At 52.5% G+C, this 14,809-nt stretch overlaps 1 protein-coding gene across 3 annotated transcripts in view; it reads right to left on the reverse strand.

Moving 5' to 3' along the window:
* Positions 1–14,809, reverse strand: part of YPEL2 (yippee like 2) — a 38,269-nt gene that overhangs the window by 7,406 nt on the left and 16,054 nt on the right. For 2 of the 3 annotated variants that reach the window (XM_044429977.1, XM_044429976.1), the window contains exons 2-4: positions 10,340–10,650; positions 4,341–4,384; positions 2,913–3,021 (exon numbers count right to left, since the gene is read on the reverse strand). In XM_044429977.1, the coding sequence (XP_044285912.1) occupies positions 2,913–3,021; positions 4,341–4,384; positions 10,340–10,456 (270 nt within the window). In that variant the 5' untranslated portion in view covers positions 10,457–10,650. Of the gene's footprint in view, positions 1–5; positions 3,022–4,340; positions 4,385–10,339; positions 10,651–14,809 lie in introns of those variants that run through there. The other variant, XM_044429975.1, reaches the window with a different exon arrangement.

Consider the following 14,809-nt stretch of genomic DNA (forward strand, 5'->3'; position numbering starts at 1 on the left):
TTCGGAAGGGGAGAATCAAAAAGAGGGAGGGGAAGAAAGACCCGTTACGGCAAGGGGACACGGCTGAGTCGGCAAAACCAACGTGACCACGAAGCGCAGAGTAGTCACAGCGCGAGGAAGTCAGCCGGATGACATCCCGAGCTATGGATTGGGATTCAATTGGGCAGGTCCGTTCCCGACCCGCAGAACCCCTTGGATTCCTCGGGGGGTGAGGCCCACCCAAAGAGGTGGGCCAGGACATGGGCTTGAATGGGGTTGAAATGCAGGAAGCTGCTCACACAGAGCGAGGCGAGGGTCCCGTGCAGCTCAGAGCCGGCAGCAGCTCTTCGGGGTGCGGGCGGGGGCTTCCCCAGAGGTATTTGGGCCTAAGCCTGCGATTTTCGGCAGGCCAGCCGTGGAGGCCACCGGACTGAGGCACTGTCCCTGTGAACATGTGACGTGGCCACAAGCCGGCCTCTCACTCGGATCCTCGCCAAACTCGGAGCGAACTTGAAGAGCATCGTTCTTTATTACAGCTTAACAGGCTGCAGGACAGTATCAGCGCTGACCTCTCCTCAAGATGTGGGAGAAGAATGCCCAGGTAAAGGGTGGAATCCAAAGTGGAACTTCCCCCTCCTTCCCTCCCTTTCAGAAAGACCCTGACTTATCCCCGGGATGTCTGGATTGGGATCATAGGTGGGAAAAGTAGGGCCCCTGAGGCTTTGCAGACCTGGTTTAGACACTAAACATGCTAGAAAAATCAATACTCCCCCCTCCGCTTCTTTTCTTTTAAAGCAGGTTGGGAGTAGGTCTGTGCGACAGGGTCATTTTTAAACACATGCATCATGTTCAAAAAGAAATATATATATCAGTTCATTTATGTTCCAAACGACCCAGCTGGGTTTTAGAAACATAATCCGATTGTTCAAAGGGCTGGAGGTTTAGTGCCTAGCTGGTGTGAACTCTCTCCAACTCCCTTTCTACAGCGGGATCAAGTTCACAGATTTATTCCAGAGGCTAAATATTGTTCTCAGTCACCCGTCCACTTGCCGGTCACCCAACCCACAACGCTGCCTTGCTGGAGCAAAGGGTGTCCTTGGCTATCAGCATGTGCTCCAAACCCAAAGATGCTCTGGCAGCCCGCCAGGCTGTGGGCAGCCCGCGTGCCAGCGCCAGATGAACGAGCGCTTCGTTTTAAACCGATGCACTGAGCCGATTCCCGCACCCTTGGGGGCCTGTTTGCCTGGAGGTCAGCCCCACCGATCTCTTGGGCATGACGCTCCAGCAAGCGCGCACACACTTAGGCTGCAAGCTGATGCTCACTGCATTCGCTGGGCTGACTCCTGAGCAGACTTGCTCCCACAGGCCGGTGCTAATTCTGTCTGTGTATCAGCATTTTACATAGGTGAAGTTTTGCTTCTGTACAAAACGCGTGCGTGCGGGTTTTGTGTCTGTGCAGCTTTCCATTTTAGGCAGGGCTGGAGTGGAAACAGCCAGGCAACTGTTGAGGGTCAGCCACCAAGACCCCCCTTTGACCCTCTCCTCTTCTTCACCGCTGCAGCTGGCTTGCTTGGCTGGCACGTGCCCTGGCACAGGCCACAGGGAGAAGATAAAAGAGGAGGGCGCCGAGCTATCTGTGGCAGGCACGTAGGCAGCGGCAGGAGGAGCTGGTGGCCTCGGTCAGCAGACTCTCTGGGCAAAGATCTTGTTGGAGGACCCATGAAAACTGGGATCTTTGGTGTGAGAGCAGACGGGAGAGTCCAAGAGTCCAAGGCCAACCAGCCTTCCCCAGCCCAGGGGTCCCTGAGTTCCTGACCCCCAGCCAAGGTGGCTGGAGCTGATGGGAGCAGCCCTCCCAACCAAGTCTGGGGCTTAGCGGAGCCTCCCAACTAAGTCTGGGGCTTAGCTGAGCCTCCCAACCAAGTCTGGGGCTTAGCTGAGCTGAGCTTGTTTTTGGCTGCGCAAGGATCCGTCCCATAAGAGCTTCACACAAGAAAGACCTCTGTTGGCTCAGCCTGACAACCCTCTAGTCAACGTCCTGTTCAGGGCTCACAGGACGTCTCCACACAGGACATGAGTGCAGGAGAACTGTGGTGCCCATGTTCCCCAGCAGCTGGTGGACAAGGCATCCTGCCTCCAAGAGCCTTCCCCCCGCTCTGCCTAATCTGCCTTTAACACCATCCCAACGGGAGGCCATCCTGACACCGTGGCTGCCGTGGGAGCAACTGCCACGCTTTGACTCTCCCCTTTCCCCAGCCGCGTCCCCCGCCCACCAGCTCCATGCGATGGCTCCCTTGGCTCCTGGTATTAGGAGACGGGAGAAAAATGTCTCCCACTCCACTTTCTCCCCGCCAGGCCAAAGCCTGTGCTATTTCCATCCTGTTATCTCTCAAAGATTCAAAAAAAAAAAAAGTTGCTTTCTTGTTTGCAGGGCATCTTATTCCTGCAAGAATTCTTTCCGTTCATGACTCTCCTACAACCCGTGAAGGTAAACAGTGGTTCAAATGCATAAAAAATAAACAGGAACCAGCTTCTGGAGGGGTGAAATCCACAACCGCTGCCCCCCCCACCCCGGGAGGGGGAGGGCAGGTTCTGCCAAGCAGCCAGGCAGCTGTTGCTAGTTTGTTAGGTAGTGTTTGGAAATGTTTTCTATGAATAGCACTCCTGTCGCGGGGGCCGTCACGCTCTCCCGTCGCTCAGTCCAGAAAGGACGGATGGGGAGAAAACGCCGTTCGACCGACCGCAGCCCCTTTAAAGAATATAAAAGGGGATGGGGAAGGCATAGACGGCCAGGTGTTCGGACCACAACTCCCACTAGCCCACAAGGCTGATGCCGGGGGATTGTGGGGGCTGTAGTCCAAAGCACGGTTGCCCAGCCCAAGCGACGGGAACCTTTCCGTTAAGCAGAGGTGCAAACGAACCCAGGTACTCACGTATTTCCAGCCCAGTGTGGTTTTGCAGTTTTCACAGTAAATGTCCGCCACCGCATGCAGCCCCGTTAGCAACACCCGTTCTTCTGCGGGGCCACAGCCCACGTTGACACTGTGAACAGAAGGCGAGGAGGGAGGAAAGGGCCCTTAATCCGGAGAGCGCCATCTTGTGCGGATCTCTCTGGCGCCCAGAGTGCCCCTAGGTGGTGGATGCACGGGCGCTCCACCCCTGCTGGGGTCCCCCAGGGGTCCACACTCTGCCCCCCACAACTGCACAGTGCTTCCCCAGTCTTCACGGGGCTTTTGTCCCGTCCCAAAAGCTGGACCTGTGCCCCCGGAGGCTTACTTCCCACCAGGAAGAAGAGCTCGTCGGCACCCGAGCATCTGTGGTCGTTTCCGCTCGCCGGTTTTGCTTTTCACGTCATCCTGCATAGGAACGTGGCCCCCGGGAGCGTCTCAGAAATCGAACGCAGGTGCCACGTCCCTGCGTTGCCCGGTCTGACGCGTGTGCGATTGCGTGGGCCTTTTGTGCCCCTAGAGAAGGGTGGTACACCAGGTGCCAATAGCTAGGGGAGCGCCTGCCTCCAGAAGGTGTGGGCATCCCCCATACACGTGCACAGTGCCTAGTCACCCCTGATTTCTAAGCGTCAAGATACGCTGAACTCTGTGAGCCCCGGATCTCGGCTCTCTAGGGCTTGTGGACGTTGGTGAACAATTCTGACACACTACAGATCTCACAGGGGTGGAAGACACAGCGTCTTCACATCGAAAGTCAGAAGGGGTCTTCCACAAAACAGGGCCAACGTCTGATGGCCTACACAGCTCTCTGATGTGCCCCCTCGCCCCAGACTGGCTCGAATAGGCTCACGTAGGAAATGCACGTATTCCCCCAGGACTCAGAATGCAGAATCAAGTTAGTCCGGCATTTGGCTTTGCTCAGAGATGCCCGCAATCGGGAAATGGTTCTCTGCAGATACATTGCCACTGATCCTGGAGGTTTCGTCTGCACAGCAGCCGAGGATAATAGGAATGGGCATCCACAGGCAAAGCTGCCAAGGTTCCACTGGAGGCCGTGCCCCCTCCCTTCCTCCACACAGGGACCGTTTTCCTGGATTTTGTGCAGTTTGCTCCCTTTATTCCAAAAGGACAGGCTTCACTGAAGGGCTGAAAGAGCGTTACACTTCAGTAGACCAGAATCCATGGCCCTGATCCGTAGGACTGGGCCCCTCCTCTGTGAATTTGTGGAAGCCCCTCGGAAATCCACCTTAACCAAGAGCCCTCCTGTATCTCATCAATCTGCATGTTGGATTTCCTCTTGTGGGGGAATGGGGGGGGGCAGGAAAAATAGTCTGCACTTGTAACGTAAAGGCTGCCATGATGTCCCACAACAACAACAAGTGACAAAAAAGAAAGAAAATGCAAGAGACTCACACTGAGTTGAACAGATAGGCTCGCCCTTGACTTCCCTGGAAAGACTGCAAGGCAAGTTAAAAAAAAAATCACATAAAATAGAAAATCAATTGAAGCTGGTACAGCCGAAAGCCACCCTGCCAAGAAAGGAAAATCGGCACCGTTCCTGCTAACATTGCTGGCGGCGGTCTCTCTGTGGCAGCCCCAGGAGCCGTTTGATTTTTTAAAGCTGTTTCTGTGGGACCAGATGGGGAGACGATGATGCTGCCCCTTAAACCAGAGGAGGTGGAGATGCTTTTTCAAGTTTTGTCTCCTGTCTGTTTGGTACTTGCTACGAAGGAGCAGCAACCCCCCCCCCCCCGCCATGACATTGCAGGGACAAAGTAAAATATCCAACCCCTTACACTCTAGAGCAGTTACCAGGGAAAAGAAATGTTCTGACAGTCCACAGGGGGGAAAAACTCTGCACCCAGCAGAGTTAGAGGAGGAGACATGAACAGAGGAAGCAGAGATGTGTGCAGGGTGCGGAGGAGGAAAACAAAGAGATGAGAGACAGGCTCAATTCTCGTTCTGAGAGGGGGAAGATGCTTTGTGGAAGCACACACAGCATTTCCAGAATTTGGATGGCCATGCACTAATGCACCAACCAAACTCCTGGTCCTGACCCCAAGGGGAGGACGATCGTGACTGCTGAACAGATCTGCCCGAAAGGGAGCTTGGAGCGCTCTCAAAGGCCTGCGTGCCGCCAGCGTCCCGTGCCTTCCGCTGTCCGGTGTGATCTGGAGCCCCTTTGGAGCTCCGGCACCTATTGCAGAAACGGGCTGCTGACGGCAACGGGGAGCCTCCGCCTCTGTTTAAGAGGCTGGCGCATCTCCTGTCCGGGAAGGCTTTCCCAACCGAGTTTCGCAAGGAGCAACGCAGAACATCCCTCCCTCCAACGTCTGATGTTTTTCCGAAGAGGCATTTGGTTTGCATTACGGTTGTGGCAAGAAAATGCTCCGTCTCATGCGAAGGTTCTGAAAGCCCGCACACTCTTTGCGAGGCGTATTAAAAACGGGACGTGATAAGCCAGGCGATGGTAAACGAGCCAGCCCTGTCCTAAATATCCTTCCTCACTCAGCCCCTGCCCCACACCAGCTCGAAAGACATAGGATAGAGTGGGTCGAGAGTTTCCCTTTAAGAGTGCCAAAAATATTTCCTCCACTGCTGACTGGAAGGGAGCCATTTCACCCTTGCCAAACCTTGCAGAGTCCAAAGCTGTTGGCCCATAAAAAATTCCAATGATCCTGCCTGCCTGTACAGAAGTTCCACTCTATGTTGTTTATCACCAAGAGAACAAATTGCCTTCAGGTAAACAATAGATAAAAAAACCTGTTTGCCTGGTCACCTGCAGAGAAAGAGTGGCTCGCCAAAGGTGAGCAGCCATCTTCAGCATGATCCCCCAGTAAGTGGGGAGAAGATGGTTTTCCCACGTAAAACTTAATCTGGGGGTCCCCTTCTGTCACACTAGCTCTTTACAAAAGAGGAAGTATTTGGCCCAACAGACCACCACGGATGGATCTACTAACAGCAACTGCACCGAATCTACACAATTTCATGGTTCTGTAACTTGAATCCTCTTCATTAAAGTCTCTGCACTTTAAGAGAAGCCACAAACCAGAGACAAAACTGAGCAAGAGATCAGGGAATAATCCATTCACAGCGATTTCCCTTTCCACACAGCAGGGTTTTCAGGCATCTGAAAACAACAAACCACATCTTTGATGAGTCCCAGAGAGGGACCCCTATTACCATAGAAACACTTCGCAGATTTCAGATGCAAAAGGTCAGTGCCGTTGCTGCTGATCCCAGTCCGGTCAGAGGAATGATTTAGATCTATTTTTAATCCACTGTTTCCCCATCCCTTACAAAAGAGGTATTACTACCACTCTACACGACTCTGGTGCGCCCGCAATTGGAGTATTGTGCTCAGTTTTGGGCCCCTCATTACAGAAAGGATAGAGCCAGGTTGGAGTCAGTGCAGCGCAGGGCCGCAAGGTTGGTGGCCGGTTTGCAGGGGATGCCGTACGAGGCGAGACTGAGGGAACTGGGTCTCTTCAGCCTGGAGAAGAGGAGACTCAGAGGGGATATGTTGGCGACATACAGGTATGTGAGGGGGTGTCCCACGGAGGTGGGTAGAGACCTGTTCTCCCTGCAGAGGAAGGCAGGACGCGTTCCAATGGAGCAAAGTTCAGGGAGCCAAGGTTCCATTTAGATGCCAGCAAGCACTTCCTGATGGTTAGGACCCCGAGGGTGTGGAATGGGCTTCCTCAGGAGGTGGCTGAGGCGCCATCGGTGCGGGTGTTCAAGGACAGGCTGGATGTGCACGTGGTGGGCATGTTGTGAGCAGAGCCGGCTGGAGCTGGGGGTCAGACTAGATGGCCCGGGAGACCCCTTCTGACACGCTCTGTTTTCTATGTTTCTATCCACCAGTTTGGAGGCTCCGAACTGACGCATCACCTGGCTTAGCAAACTTTTGCGGAAAGAGGGTGGGGAGAGAAAAGAGGGCCCTTCTGAAAACCAAACGGAAAAGTTAAAATTGGCAGGCCCCCTGCCCAAATTATAACTGGGATGTTGATTTGGAAATATGTATGTTCCCCCATGTTCTGCATATCGGAGGGGAGGCCCCAGGGACGTCAGAACTTCCCAGGCGTAGCGTTGCACCAACGTCACAGCCCAGTTCCTGCCTTTCAAGGCAAAAGCTGCCCAGAGAGGAGCAGAGGCTGGGGCAACATTATACGGCAGAGTTTCTCCCCAGCCGGGAGAAGAGCAACAGCGGCAACTGAAACTTCAGCCGACATCTGGCAGCAAAATGTTCTGCTCTCTGACATGTTTGCCCATGCAGACTGAGCAGGAAGAGGGAGAAATTCCCCCAGCACCAACGGATCAGCACCTCCTCATCTATAGCCTGGGGACAGAAGGACAAGCCTGCCGAGGGCCAAACAGGCCCTCAAAGACCAGCTCCCTTCCCCTCCAGCCACGGATCCAGCACGGTTCCCCTGCTCTCAGTTCTCAAAGGTGGAAAGGTATTCTTTGTGAGCCGCCCCGAGGCTTTGTTGCGATGGGGGCGGCACAGAAATGCTATAAATAAATAAATAGATAGATAGATAGATAGATAGATAGATAGATGCTTCGCCTAGGAAAGCGCATAAGCCAAAGAATGCACGAGCTGGCATTTTGGCTTTGGGGTTGCGCCCTCTGCTCTGCCACACCTGGAGTGCAGCCCCAAGAAGCTTGTCAGGAAGGAAAGAACTCGAAAGAAAGGAAAAGAAAGGAAAGAAGTTGGAAGCAACTTGGCACCCTGACCTACACTCATGTTAAAGGACGGTGTGTGTCTGGCCATCTGTTTTTGCCACTGCTCCAAGGCCATGAAACCCAGAAATGTGAAATTTGGCATGGGTACTCAAGGGATGCTTGTGGGGAGGGGGATCCTATTTTAATCCACTGAAAAGTGTCTGTTTGAAGCCTGCAGTATCATCTTCGGTCACTAGGTGGCAGGATTCTCTTAAGTTTGCAAACAGCTTCGTATGGTTATTATAATGTATTTTAAGGTTTTAATCTTTGTAAACTGCCCAGGGGGGTTTGGTTATTGGACAGTGGTGTAATATAATAATGCAATGAATCCCTGGAGGGCAGGAAGTTTTGCTATGTGTCAGTGGACAGAAGAAACGGAAGAGTCCCCCTGCAAGTCTGAGCACACGCATCAGGAATTTGCAAGGCACGATTTTGCATAAACTTTATGCATGTAAGTTTCTGTCTATATATGCAAATTTAGAATTCATTCCTGGGATTCAAGATGACAAAGTAAGCCAATTAACTTCCTGTCCAAACGGAACCAAATACAATATTTTGGAGAATCTGCGCTCTTCCCCTGCAAATCATCCACCATTCAGCTTCAGTTACTGAACAGGTATTTTTAAAAAGGAACCAAAAAGGGTTTAAAAACAAACCCTTTCAAATACTCTCCCCTCCCACAGTGAAGCTCAATTTCTAAAAGCTTCATTTGGCACCAATCAAGGTATTTTTTCCCCCAAGCTTAATTGCCATGTGTAGAGGATTAAATGAATGGGGTTCTTGCAGCATTTGGAGCGGGGGTGCTTAACCCTTCTCTCTCCAGCTCCATCCTGCCTTGAAAATTGTGGGGGGAAGGATGAGGCAAAGAAAAAAATTGGTCATAAGCACCAATGGGCATTGGGCACTCCAGATAACAGACTCAGGGACCTGGTGAATAGGTCCGGGGCCAGGAATACAGGCCTAGTAATGCCCTTGCTTGCCTCAGAAGGGGCTAGATTGGAAGGCATGTTGAGGTGGGGCCAGTACATCATGCAGAGACGTGCTGGGCACACTCCTGAGTGGGCAGACCTCACAGGAGGGTCTCAGCTCAAAATGTGCAGCCCGTATAAGACAGGTTGGGCTTTACTGACCCTTTCCTCTGACTCTTGGTAGCTTGCAATCCTTTCCAAGAAGAATTCTTGGATACAGAAATGCATTGTTGGAGACCTATAAATTAAATTAAAGAATACAGACATGCCGAACTCCTACAGCATTTCAAGGCCACTGTGAAAGAATTTTGTACTGTCTGGGCAACTTGGATGGAGGAAGCCCTGTAGACAAAACGAAGAAAGCAAAGTGTAGGAAGCCAGAAAAGCTTTCTTTGCACATTTCCACTAGCAAGAACTTTGCTGCTGGACTGTTTCTTCTTTAAAAATGGGGAGGCAGTTGGAGGCGCCCAGAATACAGAAAGCAGCTTATGGTTAGGATGGTGTTTTGCAATTGCGAACACACACCCAAAGTATATAATTGAAACTCCCAAATCTTCCCTGTTCAGGGCCTCCGAAGATCTGGCCCCAAATGTTAATGTTATACCTGCTTCTTTGGCCACTTGTGCATGTACAGAATACCTTTTCCTTACCACTCAGCCAGCTTGTGTATGACGTGTTTGTTTGCTGGAGGAAAAGAAGCTCAGCGTTGGGGTTTGGTATGTATTGATTTTTAAGTATATCGCAAAAGGGAGGCTCGATAAATGTGTGGGAAAGATCAGACTCTGCGTTCCCTCCTGCGACCCACAAACAAGGCAGGTCTGAAGGTCTGTGCAGCCCTCGTGACTCCAAAGAGCTGAGCATTCTTAGCAGCCTGTATGTCATCTTGGGAATCTCCCTCTTTCAAGATTCTAGATCTCATTGTGTGTGGCTGTGAAAAAGGGGCAGCAGCAGTGGAGGATCAGATGCAGTGGGATAAAGCCCTTCTGCCTTCACTCCCCATTTACCCACCAAAGGAGCGACTGCACAGACTGGGAGGAGCTGGGTTCAAGCCCACATTAGGTAGCTCTCTGCAGAGGAAAACTGCCCCCTTCGCTATACAATAATGATACACCATTAAGCATCCTTAATGTTTAATGCCTAGAAAATGTTTAATGCCTGCACGGCCCCATAAAAGGGAACTTTCTGGTAACTGCTTTTTCGCTTAGGCTCCTAAAGGCTCTTTTGGCCAGACAACAAAAGCCGCAACTCGGATCCCATTACGGGGACGATCCGATGCAGCTGAAGGAGATCAACAAAAGTCTCCGGCCTCGCACCTGCCGGAGACACGCCCGGCAAGCAAGCAAAAGTAAGATTAAGGTGCCCAGAGGGCCACTTCCTGGAATGGACCAAGGGGCCTGCTGAAAAGCACGCAATCAGCCACCTCAAAGTAGCAGGGGTGTGTTTTTACCCAACAGGTCGTTTGGCCAGAAGATGCCACCTGCCCTTCCGTGCATATTATCGTTCACATCCAGAGAAGTTACTGCCTCAGGGAGTTTGCGCTGCGCTCTGCAACATCTATAGAAAGACCTTGATGCTCAGAATGGGTACCTAAATTTTGGTCATTTCCCGCTCTTTGCTCCGGATTCCTTTTCCTTTCGGGTTGGGTCCTTTTGCAAACAAACAAACAAACAACTCCCACCCGTCCTTTGATTAAGGGGCGTCATATGGGAAGCCGCGTACCTTGGAAATGAGCTCGTCGTGGTTGGCAAGGTGCGCTCTGCAGTGGATGCAGCTGTACGTCCTGTGGCACGAAGGCAGGTACGCCTGGAACGTCTTGGAGCGGGTCATCTTGACCATTGGAGCCACGGACCGCTGCGCGAACTCTGGGGTGGCCCACGAGGTGCCCCCACAGGACGGGTCGCAGGGGAAACACTGGAAAACGCAGGTGAAGGCCGTGGTTCGGCGTGTGGGCAGGTGTGGGGCAGGCTCCACACACTGGCAAAGGCTCCAGGGGAAGAGAACCAGGCGCCGGTCGACCTGCAGGGGCCTGACTGGGAGGAAAGCAGAAACGAACGTCAGCGAAGAAGAGCCTTGAGGCAGCGCATTCCACCACTGAAATTGGGGTTTTGATACCGAGGTGCCGAGCCCAGGCCCCAGCTCTTTGGCCGGCGGGGCGGGGGGGGGGGGGGCTGTGCTTGGCTGGGTTTTTGTTGTGATGGGGTTTTCCCCGGATTTCTCGAAACGGTTTTGAGAATCTGGCGCACGTTGAATCACAAGTAAGCCTGACCGAAGTCAATTTAGTACAGAATGCATGGAGTTAGTGCTTACTTCCCCAACTGCATGCCGGCTGAATTTGTTGGACTACAACCCCTATCATTCCCAGTAAGTGCATCCGTAAGAGAGCCAGTGTGGCGTAGTAGTGAAGAGCATAGGACTGGGACTCAGACGACCTGGGTTCGAGTCCCCGCTCAGCCATGGAGCCAACTGGGTGACTTTGGGCCAGTCACAGACTCTCAGCCCAACCTACCTCACAGGGTTGTTGTTGTGGGGATAAGATGGAGGAGGAGAATGATGTCAGCTGCCTTGAGCCCTTCGTAGGAAAAAGGCAGGATATAAATCGATAAATAAATCAATAAATCTGGAGGATACCCAGTTGGGGGAAGAATGACTCCGCCGGCCTTTATCTACCCAGACCTTAGGATCATGTTTCGGGGCGGCCCTCCAGCCGCCACCTCTGAGGAAGCTTGGGTGGCGGAAGTACGGAGAAGGGCCTTTTCAGCGGTGGCTCCCGGTTATGGAGCAAGCTCCCCACTAAGGCCTGCTTGGCACCAACTTTCCTATTTCTTCAGTGCCCGGTAAAGACTGTCTTCCACTGCAGGGCGTTTAATTATGGCAAGGAAGTCTAGGAATTAAATCAATAAATGAATAAATGTTAGAAATGACTGGAGGGTAACTTGCAGCCCTCCAGATATTTTGGCCCACACCTCCCATGATGCTTCATTAGGGCTGATGGGAGTTGTAGTCCAAAACATCTGGAGGGCCACAAGTTGCCCCTAGGTTAGGGCTCTGTACCTGCAGCTTGGGATGTTGGTGGACTCCAGAGATTGCCTCCAAAAGATTGAGGGGGGGGGAAGCAGAAAAACCACCCCAGAAGTCTAATTACCAGCCAGTGAGATAACACAAAACAGGTTAGCCCTGTTCCCTTCCTGACCAGGGGTCAGGTTTCTAGTCCTCTCTGTTTTTATGAATAAGCCTTCCAGAAGACTTTTAAGTTGGCTGGGTGCACAAGAACTCAGGAACCTTTGAGCCAAGTGTCAAAGAGGGCAATTTCAACAAGCGCAGCCTTGCTGTGCAAATTCAATCAGTCAATTTTACTGCTGTGCAAATACGGTTAGTTTCTGATCTGGCACAGAACCTCAAAGAGTGACCAGTTTTTAAAAAACAAAGCCAAGAGAGAGGAAAATCAAACAAGACTCGTTCCAGATTCATGCTTTTCTTAGAAAATAGCAGGTGAGATCCCTGCTCTGGTTATGCGTGGAGACAATCCATCAACATCAGTGAATTCCATTCAATGTTTAAGAGCTTCTCTGAAATACAATTTAGTCTCTTCTCTTCAGGCTGGCAGCCCTCGAAGCACAGGGTCAGTTGCTCTGTCACCTCCTGTCCTACCACATGGGGTTGCCAGGCAGATACAACGGAAGCAACCTCGAGATGCGCCCGAGTCTCAGCAAGAGACGCAGCTGGGGCAGAGATAAGCGGGCACGGCACCCCGAGATCCCCTTTCTGATCCACAGTACAAGAATCCACCCTGGATCCCCCCAGCCGAATTCAGCAGCGGTTTTATTTACTGCTGACTTGAAAGGGAAACCCCGCAGTGGGGAATCAGAGAAAGCACAGGAGAACATGGTCCTCGTTGTGGCCAAAGTAACTCCCCTGAAGCAGATGTGTTGTTACCCACCAGGTGCTCACAGGGACATTGAATCAGTACTGCTGATAAAGATCACCTGAAGAGACAGGCAAAATATTGCACCGGGCGAGAATGGTAGGAGGGCAGAGAGTCCCCAGCCCCCCACGTGGGACGTGGATCCAGATCCACAGAAGGCCGAGAGAAAAGGTCTGGCATCGGATCAGCCCACCCATGCAGGAATGCCAGAGCTGTTTCGTGCAGCGGGGAGGAAAAGGAGATGTGCAGATGTCCGGGACATCAACTGCCAGTGCTCCCCATCACTGGCAATGCGACCAGGCACCACATGCTGGTCACCCGCCCCTTGCTTAGAGAACACCCAAATTCTCGAGGCACGCACAAATCAGGGCCTCAAGGGGTTAAAAAGCCCCCTTAGGGCGAAAGCCATCCTGCCCCGCCAAGGCGGTCAGGGCTCGGGAAGAGGGTGCCGGCCGGATGCGCTGGACTGCACCTGAATTGCGATGCTGGCTGGGACCAGATGGGAGGTGTAGTCCAGCCTGTTCGGAGGGCTAAGTGCCGACAACCCTGGCCAGGGCAGGCGAGTCCTCCCCCTGCCCAGAGTACCTCTATTTGTTGTCACACACCATGAACAAAGAGACTGAATTATGCTTCCTGTGTTCTCATAAGTACAGGCCTGTTACGCGTTATTTTAACATAGCCGCGAGTAAGAGAGCTGTTCTCCTTTCTGCAAAGCGTCTCCTCGGTTTCCCAGCGGTGCAGCGACGCCTTCCTTGTAATTCATGGTGTGTTTTTAATTTTAGAGTGATGTTCTGAATGGTCTTTATGGATGGGCGGATATAAATAAGCAGATTTAAAATTAGGGATGCCCACGTACCAGGGAAAAACACCCCCTCCTGTGATCTTTTCTGTAGCTGCCCAGGCCAGCCTGGAAGCTGCGTGAAGCATGGAAATCCACACTGTCCCTGGAAGGGGGGGCTGCTCCAGAGACGGGTGCAGGGCCCCCCCATTGGATTCTAAGAAGACTTTCCCATCTATCCCAGAGGATGAAAGGAAGGCCAGCCCTCGCCCTACCCTTGCCAGAGGGACCCTAAAAAAAGAAACCTAGCCTGTTTTTTCTAGAACCAGCATCTGGGGCCCTTGAAATCCTGGCACGGACGCAAGCAGCTGGAGGGGGCTTTACGGGGAACACGGGGAAAAGTCAAAACGTGGCCTGCTCTTGAAATACCGCCGTGGCAGACGGAAGCAAGGGGGCCGTTGCCTTTTAAATCGCTCCGGGCGGCTTTTTCCATCCTGGGTTGCGAAGTAGCCAGAAGCCGGAGCAGCGAAGGGCCGTGGAAGGCCGTGACGGGTGGCGGGTGGCTTTTTGTTGTCGAGAACAATGGCTGTTTCAGACACAAACTGTGCTGCGTTTGCAGCAGCCCCGTAGGCGGCCAGCCGGGCGCCTCGGCCAAACATCCCGAGTGGCTCGGATTCAATGCTCTGTGGAGTACAGTGCATGGGTGACATAGGCTGGGAAGGTTTTAGCGTCTTCTCCGTGGTGACACCCACCCTCCACACGCGTGGAACGGCAGCTCTCATCGTCCCGGCAGCTGCGGTGGCTGTGAAGGATGGGAGCTGTAGTCAACACAACCAGAAGAATTCTGCCTGCCTTTCAAGGCAGCCTTCCCCAACCTGGCCAATTAGCTTGCCCCAGTCTCTCAGCTCCGTACTTAGCCCATCAGTCACCTGTGTGAGCACATTCAGGCAAGGAAAAATACTCTCCCACCTATGTTCCACTTCTGGGGATGACAGGAGTTATGATTCCTACGCACCCAGGGCCACAGGTTGCAGGAAGAGCAGTCTGGCATCACTGCCAGGGTTTCAGTTTACGGATCATTTACTGGTGACAGAACCTGAGAAGTCGTGGCACATCGGAGCGTGTGACTGCTTCCGGCATAAAGGCATCACAAGACAAGCTGTTTTCCGAGCAGGTACGGCCACCCAGCTGGCGTGCAGGCTCTAGCTTTTTCTTTTTTTCTTCCATCCCCACAAAAAACCTCCCAGAAAAAGGTCTTGACGGTGTGCCAAAACCAGTTCCTGTCTTTTACTCCCAGCATCAGGGCAGGCTGAAGCGCCAGCCCAAAAATAATGCAGAGGGCAAGTCACATGTGTATTTTAGAACAAATGTATATATATATAAATGTCCATATGTCCTTGCTTTTTCGGGATCATCCACATAATCGCCGCCTTCTGGAACCTCTCCATGTGGGACAGCAGATGTTTTGCTGAGCGCATTTTGACAGCCG

The sequence above is a fragment of the Varanus komodoensis genome, unplaced genomic scaffold (assembly GCF_004798865.1).
Source record: "Varanus komodoensis strain SLA01 unplaced genomic scaffold, ASM479886v1 scaffold20_1, whole genome shotgun sequence".
NCBI lineage: Eukaryota > Metazoa > Chordata > Lepidosauria > Squamata > Varanidae > Varanus > Varanus komodoensis.